The 16,505-nt window shown below is 47.6% G+C and overlaps 1 protein-coding gene across 3 annotated transcripts in view; it reads right to left on the bottom strand.

The window, feature by feature from the left end:
* Positions 1–2,269: 2,269 nt before the first annotated feature.
* The window catches only part of ARHGEF26 (Rho guanine nucleotide exchange factor 26), a 117,836-nt gene continuing 103,600 nt past the window's right edge, over positions 2,270–16,505 (bottom strand). For all 3 annotated transcript variants that reach the window (XM_045812273.2, XM_045812269.2, XM_087870298.1), the window contains 3 exons: positions 6,731–6,798; positions 5,085–5,189; positions 2,270–4,487 (listed from right to left, as the gene is read on the bottom strand). In XM_045812273.2, coding sequence (XP_045668229.2) covers positions 4,345–4,487; positions 5,085–5,189; positions 6,731–6,798 — 316 coding nt within the window. In that variant the 3' untranslated portion in view covers positions 2,270–4,344. The remainder of the gene's footprint in view (positions 4,488–5,084; positions 5,190–6,730; positions 6,799–16,505) is intronic.

Raw genomic sequence — 16,505 nt, 5'->3', positions numbered from 1 at the left:
CAGTGTCCTGTATATGCCTATTACGTTAAATTGGTGTCCGTATCTCCCATACTTTCATTGATTTTTATCTACTTCTACACTCTTATGTAGCAAATGAGAGTAAAAGCGTCATATGCTATGATTTCAGATTTATTTCTTCTACTTCTCCCAAATTTTGTTTTATATATGTTGAGACCATATTGTTGGGAGGAAATATATATATGGAATTGTTATTATCTTCCTGGTTCAATAAACCTTCCATCATTAGGCTCTCTCTATCCCTAGTCGTACCTTTTAAGACTATTTTGTCGGATAGTGACATAGCTCCATGTATTGCATATTGTGATGTTCTGCCCAGACCCTCTCTCAAAACTGAAGCATGAATTCTCTTAGCTGCTACGAGTGCTGTCACATAACAGCCTTCACCTGTCAGCCCTCTGCAGGAATTGTCCTCAGCTGAAGAGAGCCACTTTACCCAAGGCCATTTCCCCTCCCCGGGGACAGCCTGCATCCTGTGACCAGTCAGAGCAGGTTACAAAGTTCCCCTTGCCAATGCTCCCTCTCTCTGCTCTCCTCTGGGACTCCAACTGAATCTTTGCATTCTCCCTATCTCTGTTCTACATGCTTCCTTGTGGGTGTTTCTTTCAGCCTCTCTTCCAATTCACCAACTAATCTGTTCAATTTAGTTCCATAATTTCTAGTGTTGGTTCCCCCCCCCCCCGCCCCCGTTGCTTCTTACAGTTGTTAGTACTGTATTGCATTTTACCGTTTGGCTTTATCTCTAAAAATGGTAATTATGATTGTTTGATGTATCCAATTATTTCAATATCTAAAGCCTGTAAGTATCCATTTTTTCTGTATCATTGGTTCTGTGTCTCAAAGTGTTTGCTAATTTGACGAACCTTTTGAGAATTGTTATTGGAAATAACTGAGGTAACCCTTCACAGTAAGGCGTAATACGTTTGTCCGGTCCTTAGTGTGCTGGAAGCCCAAAGAGCAAAGCTTGAGGTCCTCCAAGCTCATATTCTCACTCCAAAATAAGCCCTTCGGGGATTCAGTCCACAAGGGTGATGACCGCAGGCACGAAACACTGCCCTGCCTTGTCGAGCCCTCACGTCCCCTCAAGGAGCTTTGCCTCTGTGGCTAACGCCCAGGGAATGCAGCGGCAAAGAGGGCACTGTATCTTGCTAGTCCATTCTTCTTCCTCTTCCATCACCAACTTCAGTAAAAATCCAACAAAGAAGGCTTTGATTGGTGTTTCCTACCACATGGCTGTATCTTAGTAAATATAAGATACAGGGAAACTCAGTATCTAGCATTTTAAGGTTTACATTAGTGCTGAGGGCAGAACTTTAAGATGACCCCCATTATCGCACCCCCACCTGGCCCAGTGTTACGCCTGTGATTACGTTCTACCGCATGGTACAGGGCCCTGTGGTTCTCATGAAGGTCACAAGTAGGCTGGTTTTGAGTCCGTCATAAGGGTGATCATCCTGTAGGCCTAATGTAATTTCATGAGTTTCTTAAAAGCAGAGTTTTCTCCAGCCGGTAGCAGCAGATGGAGTCAGATTCCAAGTGTGAGAAGGATTCACTGGTGCCTTGAAGATGGAGGAACCCATGTGGAGGAAGAGGAACAGGTTCAAGGAGCCGTGAGCACCCCACAGCCCTGGCAGCCAGCAAGGAAGCAGGGACCTTAGTCCCACAGCCACGAGGAACTGAATTCTGCCAACAACAGGTGTGAGCATGAAAGAAGATACCAAGGTCTGGCTGAGCAAGCAGCCAGCTAACACCTCGGTGTCAGCCTCATGAGACGGAGACTCTAAGCAGAGAACCCGCCGGGCCGCCCTGGCCTTCTCACTACGGCACCGTGAGATAATAAACGGATGGCGGTTGAAGCCATTAAGTTTGTGGTAATTTGTTAGGCAGTAAAAGAAAACACAGGAGTCAGTCTTTGCCTTCCACCAGCATTCACCAGGTGGTGAAACTTCACAAGCACGGAGGTTCGCCTACTAGGTAGCCAAAATGAGTAAGAGCTAGCAGGGAACTGCCACCGATTTAAGATCAGCTGTTCTGTCGTGCAGTTTTGTGGGAACTATAAGAAACATCAGCGCCCAGCTCTTAAAAATGCTCCAGCCTCCTAGGGCAGCTGATGCCAGCATGTACCCACCAGGAAATATCAGTGCCCTTTAATGTTAGCTGTAGATCCCTTCTGAGTTGACCAAAAATTCAGCAAATTACATACTTAAATGAATCCATGCTATAGTGAATTAAATCACACGAATACAAAAGAACAAGTATATACAAAATCTTTATAAATTCACTTCACCAAAAGTATACAAGCAGTATCCATTCGTTGGGACAAAAATGAGTATTTTTCTTCTCCACAGATCACTGAATGGTCATTGTACAGTTCTGAGAAGCTATTCGTAGAAACTGAACTAGGTTGGAAAGCTGTACTGTCCTATAAAAATGACAGTTCACGGTGGAAATGAAATGGATTATGTTACACACCTGCTGTATAACAACGCAACCCAGTAACAGTACTGACCTGCTTGCTATATGAGGCTTTGATTTATAAAACGCACGTATTTCCAAGACCGTTTAACACCTCCACTTATAAATTAATTCACAGGACTCATACGATTGCTTTTTAGCTTCAAATGGATATTAGCAAAAATAACACAAAATGATCCGTTTGCAAGCAACATTTACTTTCTTTCCTAAATGCAAACATCACATGAGATTAGATTACAATTTCTTAACCTCTCCTCTAAAAGGTCTGTGCCATGAAAGAGGAGGTGCCTTGTTTTACCAACCCGGAGAAACCTCCAGCTGTGTCCACAGCTATTACTTCATTGACCGGCCCACACCTCAAGGAACTCAGGGCCTGGCATGTCTTTGACACCCAGAAATGTCTGCATAAGTAAAGGAGAGCAATCCAGGGACGAGAAGGCCCTGGGTGCACCACACTGGCTCACGGCCGAGTTGGCATGACACAGGGTGTGTGAGGCAAGCATACTTCACTCCCACCCCGGGCTTCTGCTTTGCTCACTTCACTCAGGATTTGGGTACCTGGTTGGCAGGCAGTAGGTGGGACATGTCACACACAGATCTGAGTCCTTGAATAACGTACGCGTTTCCAGGTTTTATCCCTCAGTAGAAGATGGACTACAGAGGAACCTAGCTGCCAGGAAAAATCACTCCCCCCCAACTCATCTTCCAAACCCTCATTCCCTCTCTATGAAATGAACTCTTAAAATCCTCTGTCCTTGCACCAATGGAAAAAATGAAGTTCTGCAGACACCCACAGTTAAGAGAGCCTCCAAATCCACCCAGTAAGGCCTTTAGTGCGTATAAAACGGATTCCCGTTAAGCAAAATGTTATGTTTCAGTTGGGTACCATGCTGGCATCTTGATACCCTGGTAAGGCCTAATTTTACCTTGAGATTGTGTCTCAGCCAATTTCCTGTTTAGAAACAGGAGCAGGAACAGTCGAAAATCTTTATTAAAGAAATTATAAAAGGCAGAATTATTAAAGGCAAAGCAGCCTCATGTCGGTTTACCAGCTTGTTTGGAAACATTAAAAAAAAGTAGGACCCTCTCCTACATTCAGGATTTTTTCACTTATGTGAACCATCTAAATTCTACCTTATTTGAGTAGCCTGAGTAGGGTTTTATTAGGCTCTACTTACCAGAGACCAGTATTGGGTAAGACAGATTTAAAAACGAAAATCTCTAAAAGTAAGCTTCGTCTCCTACTAATGAGGAAAGAGGTGGCAAAAATTCAAGTGTCAATTTCCCTTTCCTGGGAAGAGGTTTAGAAAAACTCAACAGCTCACCTTTTGAGCTCTACCAGCTCCTTGTGAAATGCTCATAGCATTAGAATCAGATCTAAAATATAAGAGGCAGAAAAAATATTTACAAAACCGGGCGTTCCTTAAACACACAGACTCTTGCTAAGACCAGGAGAACCATACAGAGATGTTAAAAAGAGGGGCAGTAACATTCTTGGCGAAATAGGAAAGAGAAAACCAGGGTACAGCCTCCAACATCCATTTTTCATGCCAGAGAAGGGTGAGCCCGGCCGCAGCTTCGGCCACCGGGTCCACGCCCGGCCTCTCCACTATCTACGGGCCTCAACACGGCTGCAAGTGCACGGCGTGCCCCCACTGAGCCTTGCGGACTCCCTCCATCCGGTGGCTCTTCTCCCGAGAGAGCAGAACCACCTGGCAAGCGTGAAGGCAAGCGTTCGCATTCTTCTAACGAAACGGGCTGTGTTAAAACGAACAACGAAGCCGGCCCAGAACCAAGCAGCCAGCTGGGATGCAGTGCGAACCTCGCGGTCGTGGAAGGCTGTGGGGGAGGCTACACGTTGGTTTCCAGGCCTAGCAAGCGTCCCATTCTCTCCACGTTCTTGTCAATGGTAGCCTGACAGGTTATCTCCTTGGCACATTCCATAGGAAACCAGCCCCTCTCTCCATCTCGCAGTCGTTCCCCCTCATACCAGCCTGCGGATGACAGCAGAGTCCTCATGAAGCCACGAGGGTGTGGAGGAAACCGGGACCCTCCCTGGCTCCGGGAGGATGCGAGCGGATTTCAGAGGCAGCATCCTGCCCCAGCTTGTGCGTGACGGATGATGGAAGGCAAGGAGAGCGGGGAACAGAGGGAAGGGCCTTAAGAGGGGATGCATGACATACCAGTGGTGGGACACTGTCAGGGGCCCCGAGGGGAGGAGGCTCAAAAGAGCCTGGGAGTTGGGCTGGGATGGGGAAGGGGGTGCTGTGCATAGAGAGGGGCAGCAGGAAACGGATTTTTTTTTTTTTTTTTTTTTAAGCGAGGAAGGAAGAACCTCTGGAGATGAGCACGAAGTCCCTGGGGGACTAGGAAGGAAGGGAAACTTTTCAAGGTTGCTTTTGAATAACATACCATGTGACTGCATTTCTAGTCAAAAACATTAAAAGCAATAGTGTTGATAGAGGAAAGGCAAGTGCATATGAGAAAACCAAAAGGATATGGAACATGAGCATTGAAAACAAAATGAGACTCCTCCATTCTATGGCACCCCGAAAGCTGCATCGGGCGTGCCCCTAAGAACCCCCACTCACCATCGCTGACCCGCTGATAGATGAGAACCACATCCGCCACCTGCAGGGAGAGTTCGTCTGGCTGCTTGGCAGTGAACGATCTAATGATTTCCACCTGGGTCAGTGCTGCGGGGGAAAGGGGGCACACGCTGAGCTTCCAGCAGCAGAGGAAAACCAGAACAGCTACAGATCAATACTGTACAGTTAGTCGGTCTTTCTGAGCGATTCAAAGCCGGCACTGACAGAAACAAGTTCAGCGTCTATCAAGCAGAAATTCTGTTCCAGGAACTGTCTTGTTTGCCTAAGAGCTTTAGAACTTTAGAAGCTCAGGATCAAGAGAGGCCTTCTGTGATGCACGAATCCCCTCAAAAATAGCCATGACAAGGAGCCATTAGTCACGTCACACAATACAGCAGACAATGCCATTGTGCACTGGGGAAACTGAGGCCAGACAGGTAATGTGCCAAGGCCACGTAACTGACGACAACATCTGCAGTACACCCATCCTCCGGCTTCCAGCCAGGGGGCCTCCCCAGGCCGCCGGCACAGGAAAGCTGCCAAAGACGTTCAGAAATAAACGGAGCTCCACCCACAAGTCAGACAACATTTTAGAGTTCCCCCAAATGCTGAATCATAACAAAACGCTTATAACTTCAGTGACCTGGTGGTGACTGCCTTGAGTTCCTAATATGTTTTTTTTTAATAATATAAAACTGGATTCTAGGCAACTTTCAAACCAATCACTTTCGCTTTGGCTCCAAGCTGAAAGCTATGATTTTTGAGTGCTCCAAGATAACCAGTTTTGCTGCCCTGGTTCCTTCGATTTGACCTTCCAGCTAGAAATACTCAGAGAGGGGGCGCCTGGGTAGCGCAGTCGTTAAAGCGTCTGCCTTCGGCTCAGGGCGTGATCCCGGCGTTCCGGGATCCAGTCCTACATCGGGCTCCTCCGCTAGGAGCCTGCTTCTTCCTCTCTCACTCGCCTGCTGTGTTCCCTCTCTCGCTGGCTGTCTCTCTGTCACATAAATAATAAAATAAAATCTTTAAAAAAAAAAAAAAAGAAATACCCAGAGAAACCTAACATTCAAGTGAAGGTGCTAATAAGCGCAGGACACCGCTTTACTGCATCCGTTCCTACTGCCCCAGAAGAACGAAATACATTTTCTTACTGTTATTACTTTAATAAACAAGCTCACGAGGAATGGTAAAGTAATTTTCTTTAAGGTTAAAAAATACATTTCAGCTTAGATTCAGACTGTCCACATGGAGAAGGCTTAAACATGCGACTCTTGCCCACTAACACACAGCTGAAAATCTAAGGGCTTTACAGGACAAGCAGGGCTTTCAACCGAGGCTGTTAACTTAATCCCGACAATACCCCCGTATTGTATAGAACGATGCAGCTGACTTGCAGATGATTAAACAGGCTCAGGAAGGCTTTGCAATGCTTTGCCACGTTTACACGACAAAGAACTGCACCTTGGATTTGAATCCAGAGCCCCTGGCTTCCAAAGCAGGGATCATAGGGTTCTAGGATGCAGGGGGACCAGAACGCTTGGACAAGAAACACACGGAGCAGGGATTGTGGCGGTTAACCATTAACAACCCGGCGTCCAGCAGGGGGCACAGCCCCTCCACGTTCCACAGTCAGCGGCCCTCCAGGTACTTACACGTTCGGTCCAGAGGCTGCTTCCCGCTGCTGTGTCCCAGGGCGGTTATCCAGCGGGCCCGTTCGCTCCTAAACACAGAGGGCAGATGCAACTGAGAGACTCAAGGCGCCTGGACAAGTAATGAAAAGCCGTTCCCAGAAAACGGGAGAGATTCCCTGGAGAGTTATGGGGCTGGCCTTTAGAACAGGGCGGGTATGAGTCATTTAAAAATGATAATCTGGGGGATCTAGGCTGAATGCTAGTCACTACTGTTAAAAAGATTCGGAATGAATTTGGCTAATTACTGATTAAATGGCATTTCTCACAGGACAGTTTAACATTTAATAAAGAGCTGATTACACCAACACATAATCACATAAAGGTATTTAGTATACTCAATCTGATTTAACATTTCAAAAAAGCAAATTACATTTTGAAAAATTCGAGTACATCAGTCTCTCTACATTTCCTCTTCCTCCACCTACACTCAAACCATTTCAGAAAAGATGAATCTACAAGTATTTAAAGTTGTTTAGTTCCTCTTACGGCTGAGATTGCCAAACAGGAGCCTACTGAAATAAACAGAAAGTCTTCGAACTTTCTTAGACTCTTCCCAAATGCTTAAAAGGATTTAATGAATACAGCCAAAAAATTTTTAAGGAAAGACACAACTGAGACTTTTAAAATAATATTAAGCTGTAATTCTATGAAACAAAATAATTATTTAACTAAAGGATTAGAAGTCTCAGATAAGCATTATTCCATAATACAGTTATTCACAGTTTTTGATTTGGAAAGTCAAGTATCAGGATTGTAATTAATTAAATAAGGTGCACGTGCGTGCGCGCGCGCACACACACACACACACACACACACACACACACACACTTTAAATCTCCTAAGGAGCACGGATTAAACCCACACTACAGGGGCGCCTGGATGGCACAGCGGTTAAGCGTCTGCCTTCGGCTCAGGGCGTGATCCCGGCGTTATGGGATCGAGCCCCACATCAGGCTCCTCCGCTATGAGCCTGCTTCTTCCTCTCCCACTTCCCCTGCTTGTGTTCTCTCTCTCGCTGGCTGTCTCTGTCTCTATCGAATAAATAAATAAAATCTTAAAAAAAAAACAAAACACACTACAGGGTGCCTGAAGCTCAGGTCATGATCCCAGGGTCCTAGGATGGAGTCCATGTCGGGCTCCCTGCTCTGCGGGGAGTCTGCTCCACCCTCTTCCTCTGCCTCCCCTCACTTGTGCTCTCAATCTCGCTCAAATCAATACATAAAATCTTAAAATAAAATAAAATAAGCCCATACGCCATACTGTATATGGCAGATACAAGCACCTGACATCCATTATTTCAGGTCATCCCCCCAAAGCCCGTTAAAGGATGAGAAGGTAGCACGGAGGTCCTGAGACAAGCCATCCAAACCAAGGGGAGTTTGACTCTGCACTCCGCCTTCTTAGGAAGGGACGCCTTTATGCCCAGTGCTTGAAAAACATTTTTTTTCTCCTGTTAACAGCCTGTACCTAAAGAAGCTTCTCGCTGTTGCCGTATCTTCACTGCCCCTCAGGTACCCTTCCGTCCGGGCAGAGCAGACCGCTGGCCGGACTGGGGCATGCCACGGGGCTCCACACCCTTCCCGGCCTGCTCTTCTCGCTCTCAAGTAGGACCTGGCCTGTTCCTACCCATTGCACTCTGAACATACATAAAACACCGCGCTACTCTTAAGTCTGTACAGATCTGTGAGTGGTTTCATAGGTACCCCCACGCCTTCTGCCCCTCCCCCCTCAGGAGCCGCCAACGAAGGGAACCTCCACCACAGACTAGTTTTCCCTGTCTTACGCTTTATGACAACGGAATCCTATAGTGTATCCACTTCTGTTCAGCACGTCCACTCAGTTCTGAACACACCAGCCTCACCTCCTCGGGGTGCCCTCCTCGGATGCAGGAGCCCACACCTCCATCCCCAACCAGTCTGATGGCCCTGCTCCGGGCACTCCCCTGCACAGCCCTATCACACTGCAGGCCAGCTGTAAGCCTCACGAAGGCAGGCACTTGTCTCTTCAGTTCACTGCGAGATCTCCAGGAAACTGCCTGGCACACAACGGAGGCCTGCACACTTCTAAGGAATCACTGTCACCCAGCACACACTGCCCCCCATGTCCTGACTCGTCTGCTTCTCGTACTAGGCCATAAACTGCAAGAGGGCAGGAACTGGGTCTTGTTCTAAACAGTTATGGAGTGCTTATGTGCCAGCTATGGTACTTTTTTGTGTTTTGTGAGTCCCATCGAATTTAATCTTTACAACAATCTTGGAAATTAAATAGTAACATTATTATTTCCATTGTATTGTTCAGAGGACAAAGCTGAAGTTTGGAGTGTTAAGCTAGTGACGGCAAGTGATGGAGTCAGCGTTAAGCCAGGTAGTCTGGGGCCTAACGGGCGGGGTTCCCTAGCAGGTGCTCACAAAATAATGCGGGAAGTCAGGAAGGGTGCTGCAAGACAGACTTCGTTAAGAAACTGAGGCTGGGCCCCAGTCACGCTGGTGTGTCAAGTAGTAAGCAATGGGCACAGTTTACGTAGACACTGATGGTTCTGCTTGCTTTCAAAGACTCTACTATAGGACACAAAGGGCTGTAGGGGGTTTTATAAGGAACAAGTACTTTATAAAGCACAACCTTCTTTAAAATGATCCTAAGCAAACACTGACATCTTTGATATCATCTCTTCGTCAGATAAGATCTATTTTTTTACTCGGGCTCAACTGGAATTTCCAAAGTACAAAGGCAGCTGAAAACTAATATTTGACAGATGGAAGAACCGTTCACCAAGAGAAAAATCTAAGATGACCCGTGTGCGTCCCTGTGCGCCACACCCAAACCCGTCGACTCCTCTTCACCCCTGGGCGCGTCTCCGCGTGGCCCTGACTCCTGCCTGTGGCCCTTCGCGTCACTTCCCTGGCACAGCCCGCCTCTGGCATCCGGTGGCCCGTTTCAGGGACGGCCTGACCCTGCGGCCAGTTTCCAGAAGTCCAGATGAAATCTTTCACTCGTGTGGCAAGCTGCCTGGATGCTAATGGCATCCCTTAGACACGGCGGGCCCTCACAGAGCCTCGAGAGGACAGAACAAGACACTCCTTGTTGCCCTCACTGAAAGGCGCTGCTTCTTGAAATGGCTTCAGTTGAGCGGGTCTCCCACCCCCCCACCCCCCACATGCCGTCAAAACCGCACAACTTCCCCCCGGGGCCTCCAAGAGCCCTGCCAAGGAGCTCCTTCCCACTAAAGCGGAAAGCACAGCAGCCCTGAAGCAGGGAGGAGACTCCCTCAGCAGAAGAGGGAATTCTGAGAACAAGACAAACTGGGGCACAGACATACCCATTATTAAACTGAGCTGTCAAGTCCGGGGCTCGCTCGAAGACAGCTATTTTCTCCAGGGACAGTAGGAAACAATCGATGTGAATTCACAATCCGCCCCACCCCCAGTTCAAAGATTTTTCCCTTTACCCCAGTAAAGTGAGAGAACAAGGAACACTGCACTGGTGTGGACCCGCGGCACATCCCCGCTGAGACGGCCAGCCACCGCCTCCGTGGACCACCGTCCACTGAGCACCTCCTGCCTCTGCACGAGCCCCGTGGTAGGACGGGGTTGCAAAGTGAATAAAGTAGGGTCTCTTGCTCTCTGCAGCCTCCAGCACGAAGGAGCAGAAAGAGAAGAAAAGAAACACATACAAAATTCAGCACAGCGTGCAACGGGCTGCGTGCGGTAGAACATTCTGCTTAAAACACCGGGCACCCGGGGAGAGAGAGAAGACTGAGTGAGAAGGGACATCTGACATAAGCATCTGCACATGAGTCCTCTCCTAAGTCCATGTCCTCCATGCGCGGCCTAAAATTATGCACCCCCAGTTTCCTCCTCCGGAGTCAGCCGTGGGCGCACCAGGGCCTGCCTCTCACGCAATTAGGCACCAGAGGCTTCAACTTAATTGCAAAAAGGTCAGAGGCACAAAGCTGGACTTCTCACTGAATACCAGGCATCTGCTAGAAAAGACAGATGCATAATGAGTGAGCGGAGAGTGGGCTTTGAACCGAAGACGCAGGGCCGCCGACGGACTGGATACCGAAGGGCATGGGGAGCACCCATGGAGGGCTTCACCGTCGAAGGGGTCTTCCTGAGCTTTCAATAGGAGCCAGGAGACGGCGGCTCTTTTTTTTTTTTTTTAAAGATCTTATTTATTTATTTGAGAGAGAGCCCAAGCAGTCATAGAGGGAGAGGGACAAAGGGAGAGGGAAATGCAGACTCACCCCTGAGCAGGGAGCCTGACGCAGGACTCGATCCCAGGACCCTGGGATCACCACCTGAGCCCCAGGCAGACGCTGAACCGACTGAGCCACTCAGGCGCCCTGGTTGGCGTCTTTAACCTCCCTTGCAGCTCTCTTCCGGTGGCTGCCGGCCAAGTACCTTCCGTGTTCCTTTCCACTGTCTACAGATCTAGCTACAGTTCCTTCTGAAACTCCTGTACCCATGGTCTTTGGGCAAAAGTCCTTCGAGCCTCTGTGAAGGGTGGGATTGTGAGGACAGTGGTTTTTGTTCCCTCACACACTCAGTTCAACCAGCCGGGTTCAATGAACGGCTCCGTGAAAGAAAACCCACAGGGTGAAAAAGGTCCTCATGATGCTGTGCCGCAAAATCGAACAAGGCCGGACACACACTCAGGTCACCGAATTCAAAAAATGGAACCAAAGCAAAATAATTCCCGAGGCCACTACAAGAGTTCTAAAATTTAGATCTTGTGACGTGTTATATAATTGAAGCAACTATTTCTCGTGTGTCATATCAAATAGCTGACGAGACAGAGTCTGGCCGGGAACCCTGGGATAACCGAAGTGGGTCCGTTCCCGGTTTCCCCGATGATAAAAGACCCACATCATCGGCCGCCCTCCTGCCTCATCGGGGTTGGAGATGGGCGTCGCAAAAGACCAAGTACTCTGACGGGCACTATACCATGTGAGGCATCGTGCGTGGGTGTGCATTGCAGATGCAACAAGGGGGAAACACTACGGCCCAAAATAAACACATCGTTTTCCATATACATTATCATCTCCTGTGGATTTTTCCTAGAGGCTGAAGGATAAGAGTACGTCAGACACGGTATTTACAATTTTATTCCATCCCATTTACTTCCTGTTGTTAATTAAATCATTAACAGAAGCAGGAAGGCCACAAAAGTCTCCCTGCAAACAATGCCCCTTTATCAGGAGGCCCAGCATTTGGTTGTCTGGATGGTTGACAGGACCAACGACAACCGTGAGGCTTCTAGCTCTTCCAGTGAGAGAGAACTTTTGTGAACGATCTCAATTTTGATTATGGTTTGAGGTGATTACAACCTAGAGCTAAATGTAAAGGGTAAAGAATATGTGCGTTCATCCCTGAACGTGTCCGGACGTCTCACCACCACACACGCTAGGCCCACATGCCACACAAATTCCACCGTAAACCCAGCAAGCCGGGGACGCCACTTGCTGCCGCCCCTCGCCTGTGCCAACCGCAGCTGTCCCTGCTCCGTCTTCATGAAGGCAGACAAAGGGGGCTCTCCGGCTCCCACATTCCTCTAGAAAGGCCCAGAGGGATAAGAACGACAGTGGTAAAACATTCATCTTTTGTCCCTTTACAAAGGATACGCTTTTGTATTTTTCGCAGACTGCTGTCTTGTGAACAACGTGACTTAAGAGCTTTCCCGGGCGGAGCGCCTGGGTGGCACAGCGGTTAAGCGTCTGCCTTCGGCTCAGGGCGTGATCCCGGCGTTCTGGGATCGAGCCCCACATCAGGCTCCTCCGCTATGAGCCTGCTTCTTCCTCTCCCACTCCCCCTGCTTGTGTTCCCTCTCTCGCTGGCTGTCTCTATCTCTGTCGAATAAATAAATAAAATCTTTAAAAAAAAAAAAAAAGAGCTTTCCCGGGCAAACAGAGAGAACACAATATACGTGGCTCAGATGTACATCCGACGAAATGTTAACCACAACCTTACTAGCAAATGTGGAAAAACAAATGGAATTTAGAGAAAACTTGCTCCAGGAGCACAAAAGGGACAGTGAACAGACAGCGACAGGGAAGCGGAATTTCCCTCCACGTGGCCACTATTCTACCTTGCCTTAGAGGCAGGAGAGCTCACATAAATGGTGGGTCAATTCCAGAAATACGTATTGGGAACCTGCTATGTACAACGTGAGAAAAAGACACAGCTGAGTGTAGGGATTAGTCATGAAACCAGGCAAAACTAACTGGAGAGAAGGGGAATGATTAGGAGGACATTACAGCATGGCCAGCGTGGCTCAAGATAAGTGCTACAGGGGCACCTGGATGGCTCAGACGGTTAAGCGCCCGACTCGTGATTTCAGCTCAGGTCACGATCTCAGGGTTGTGGGATTGAGCCCCGTGCCGGGCTCCACGCTCAAATCAGGGAGTCTGCTGGAGATAATCTCTCTTCCTCTCCTTCTGCCCCTGCCCCTGCTTACATGCTCACTCTTGCTCGCTCTCTCTCATATAAATGAATTAATCTTAAAAAAAAAAAACGGTAAGTGATACATGGGTTGTCCTCGGAAGGAGGTAATAGAATGGAAACAAGGAGAGATGCAATGGACTTTCTGTACAGAATGATTTGGCGGGTGATGGATTTGTTCATACCCGGAGCATCACAAATGATACCAAGTCTGCAGACTGGATAAATGGTGCCAGTGGTTCCACTTACAGAAATGTGCATTTAGGGAAAGCACTGGGTAGCTGACTGGTTCAGACAAGCTGCATTTCTGATGGGAAAGCGAAGAGGAATGGTTAGAAATAGAAGGAAAGCTCCCCCTGCTTGTGTGCGCACTCTCTCTCTCTCTCTCAAATAAATAAATAATTTTTTTAAAAGAAAGCAGAAATGGAAGGAAAGCTAAGAGTGCACAGATAACAGGTTAAGAAAATGGCAAAAAGGGGCTTAGGGTGAGAGAGCTGAACGGTCAACAAAATGAAATGCGATGAAAGGTAAAGAAAGGAAGCCTGCGGGTGGGGTAACCAGGAAGCCAGTGCTCATCTTTCGATGGAGCAGCCTCATCGGGCAGCGGAGGGAGACGCCAGACGGAAGACCATGAAGGAGCAGCTTAACATACGCTGTTAGCTGCTCAAGTCTAAAATCCAAAGCACCATCCAGTCCTCTCCTTCACGCGTGGCCACCCCGACTCATCCAACCCAGAAGTCCGTCACGTCGTCTCTGATCTCCCAAATGTCATGTTTCTATCTCCTTCCTCAGGCCATGGCCCAGGCCATAGCCAGGACTCCCCCTGACTCCTGCAACGGGGCCCTGTTGGCTCTCCCTGCTGAAACCTCGGCCCTCACTCCAGTCTTCCCGGAACTCCCTGCTACCGCTTACGAAGCTCTAGGAATGGTGCATCTCAAAATACTGGTGAAGAACCAGTCCTCACCCCACCGCACCCCATCCATTGTTTGACCAAGTATTCTTAGAAACACAACAAAAGTGAGTTACTGTTAAGCACATGCTTTGATGCTGCAGACATGTCAAATGCTCTAAGTTCTTAACTACTTCCCTCACGCCCAGGCGGAGACGGTGTGAGGACTGACGGCCCACACACCGCACTGGAAGGGCTCTGCTCTGAAAGGCTCTGGCCTCTGCTGGCCTCTGGACCACCCACTCTCTCCCTGCTTTATTCTGATCTAGCCATTTTCACCACGTTCAAGCCATGTTTGACAACATCAGACTTGTTTCCCTAGAAGTTTTGCACCTGCTGTTGCCTTTGCCTAGAACATTCTGGCCCCGGATTTTCCCATGGGTTGACTCCTTGTCACTCAGGGTTCGGTTCAAATGTCACCTCAGAGGAGTCCTCCTGCACCATCTACTCAGGATTTTACTACAGAATATTTCAAACAATGTGATGCCCTAAATTGACCAGCTGGGTTTCCACAAATATTTTTCCTTTTAGGAGTCCGGGAACCGAAGAAAACAATCCGTGTTTTAGTAGTTTTTCACATTTCATAGCAACTGGCTTCCTGGAGTTCCCTTCTCAGATGTATGACAGGGCCAAATGGCAAGGGAGGGGCGAGCAGCCTACTGAACGGAGGCTTAGTAAGATGATTAAAACTTGTTACCAGAAAGAACACTAGATTCAGGAGGGTCAGGGGCTTGTCCCGGCTTTGGCAACAACTCGCTTCCTGTGTGACTTTAAGCAAATCACGTCACCTTCGTCTCATTTTACATCTGGGAGAAAATATGAGGGGAAGTGGAGCACAGACTAATAATTAGGGTCACCACCGATTTCACTGCCTAAACAAGACACTTTCGAGAGTCAAAGAGGATGGTGCTCTTAATTCTGCCAGAATCCTAGGGAAACCAAGACGGATGTCACCTTACTTCAGCTAACAAGTTTCATCCTTCTCTAGAAAGAGAAGACCTATGGGTATTCACCTTCCTCGTGCTCTATGGCTGACTCCATCTGGCACATCTCAGGTGCTCCTTAAGTGCTCACCCCATTTCCTTTTTGGGGAGCTTTTCTACATTCTTTATGTAATCAAAGCTATTGATCTGTTCTACAATTTCACCATCTTACAACAATTGAACTGTCCTTGTGTCAAACAGCGATACCCCTCCTACTAACAACAGTTTTCCAAGAAGGTAAATATTTAGGTATGAACTTCCTCCTTTTCCAAATCAAAGAATAAGTAGCCAAAGGACCTCTATGATAAGTCTAAGGTTCTGCAATTATTAAAAGTCCAGAATGGGGTGAAAACCTTGTTTTCCCAACCAGTTTGCTAACAGACCGTATTAACCACAGAGAACATAAAAGAGAGGAAACTTAAAACACATATACACGTATGCATTTTGCAAATCTTAGAAGCAAAGAGAACAGTCTACATAGACCAAAACTTTGATTGCCCAAAACCAGGTAAGCCCAGGGCTGACCTGCACTTATCCAAACACGGCATATACCAATTTGCTAGATTTCTACTCAGTTGTTTTTTTCTAAGGAAAGCACATCACTCCTGTGCACAAGGAGACCTCTGCCCCTCTGCCCCTTACGGAATGTTCTTTTGCCATTCATTAAAGAACTACAGATCTGAGTCAGACCCATGGCTCATACTATTAATGGGTGACACAACTAAAATATTCTGAGAACATTTCTGATTGAGGAAATGAATATCCATTCAGTCTGTGGCAAGATCAAAAGGCAAGGGGGTGAACAAATGCTACAGAATGTCCCAGGAAAGGATCGAGCCTTGGTATACAAAGCACTGGACATGTCAGTTTACTTCCTACTCTCCTGGAATAATCTCAGAAACAAGTGTGGAGTTTACATAAATTATGAAGGAGACAGGAAAAGCTCTGCTGAGATGTTGGCAGGACCTGAATAAAGAACAATCCTTATAAACAGAGAGAAAAGGGAAACACAAAGCAAAACCAGTGACACTTTCACCATTACGAATGAAAACTGATGAGTGAAAATCTGAGATTTCTCTAGAATGGCTGGATAAGCACTCATCTACAGAGCCTTTGAGACTTCTCCATCCTTAAAGTCATATAAGGGGGCACCTGGGTGGCTCAGTCGGTTCAGCGTCCGACTCTTGATCTCCGCTCAGGTTTTAATCTCAGGGTCGTGAGTTCAAGCCCTACATTGGACTCCACGCTGGGCAAGGGGCCTACTTAAAAAAAAAAAAAAAAAAAAGTCATATAAGATCCAAAGCTCAGACATACGAAATTCTCTTTTTAAGAGAAGCTCCCCCAAACAGAGGAAGGCTGGATCTGTC

This window comes from Ursus americanus, chromosome 20, assembly GCF_024610735.1.
Source record: "Ursus americanus isolate L20-20 chromosome 20, mUrsAme1.1.p, whole genome shotgun sequence".
NCBI lineage: Eukaryota > Metazoa > Chordata > Mammalia > Carnivora > Ursidae > Ursus > Ursus americanus.
Note: the sequence above shows the minus strand (reverse complement) of the source record. Positions and strands in the feature narration are given on the sequence as shown.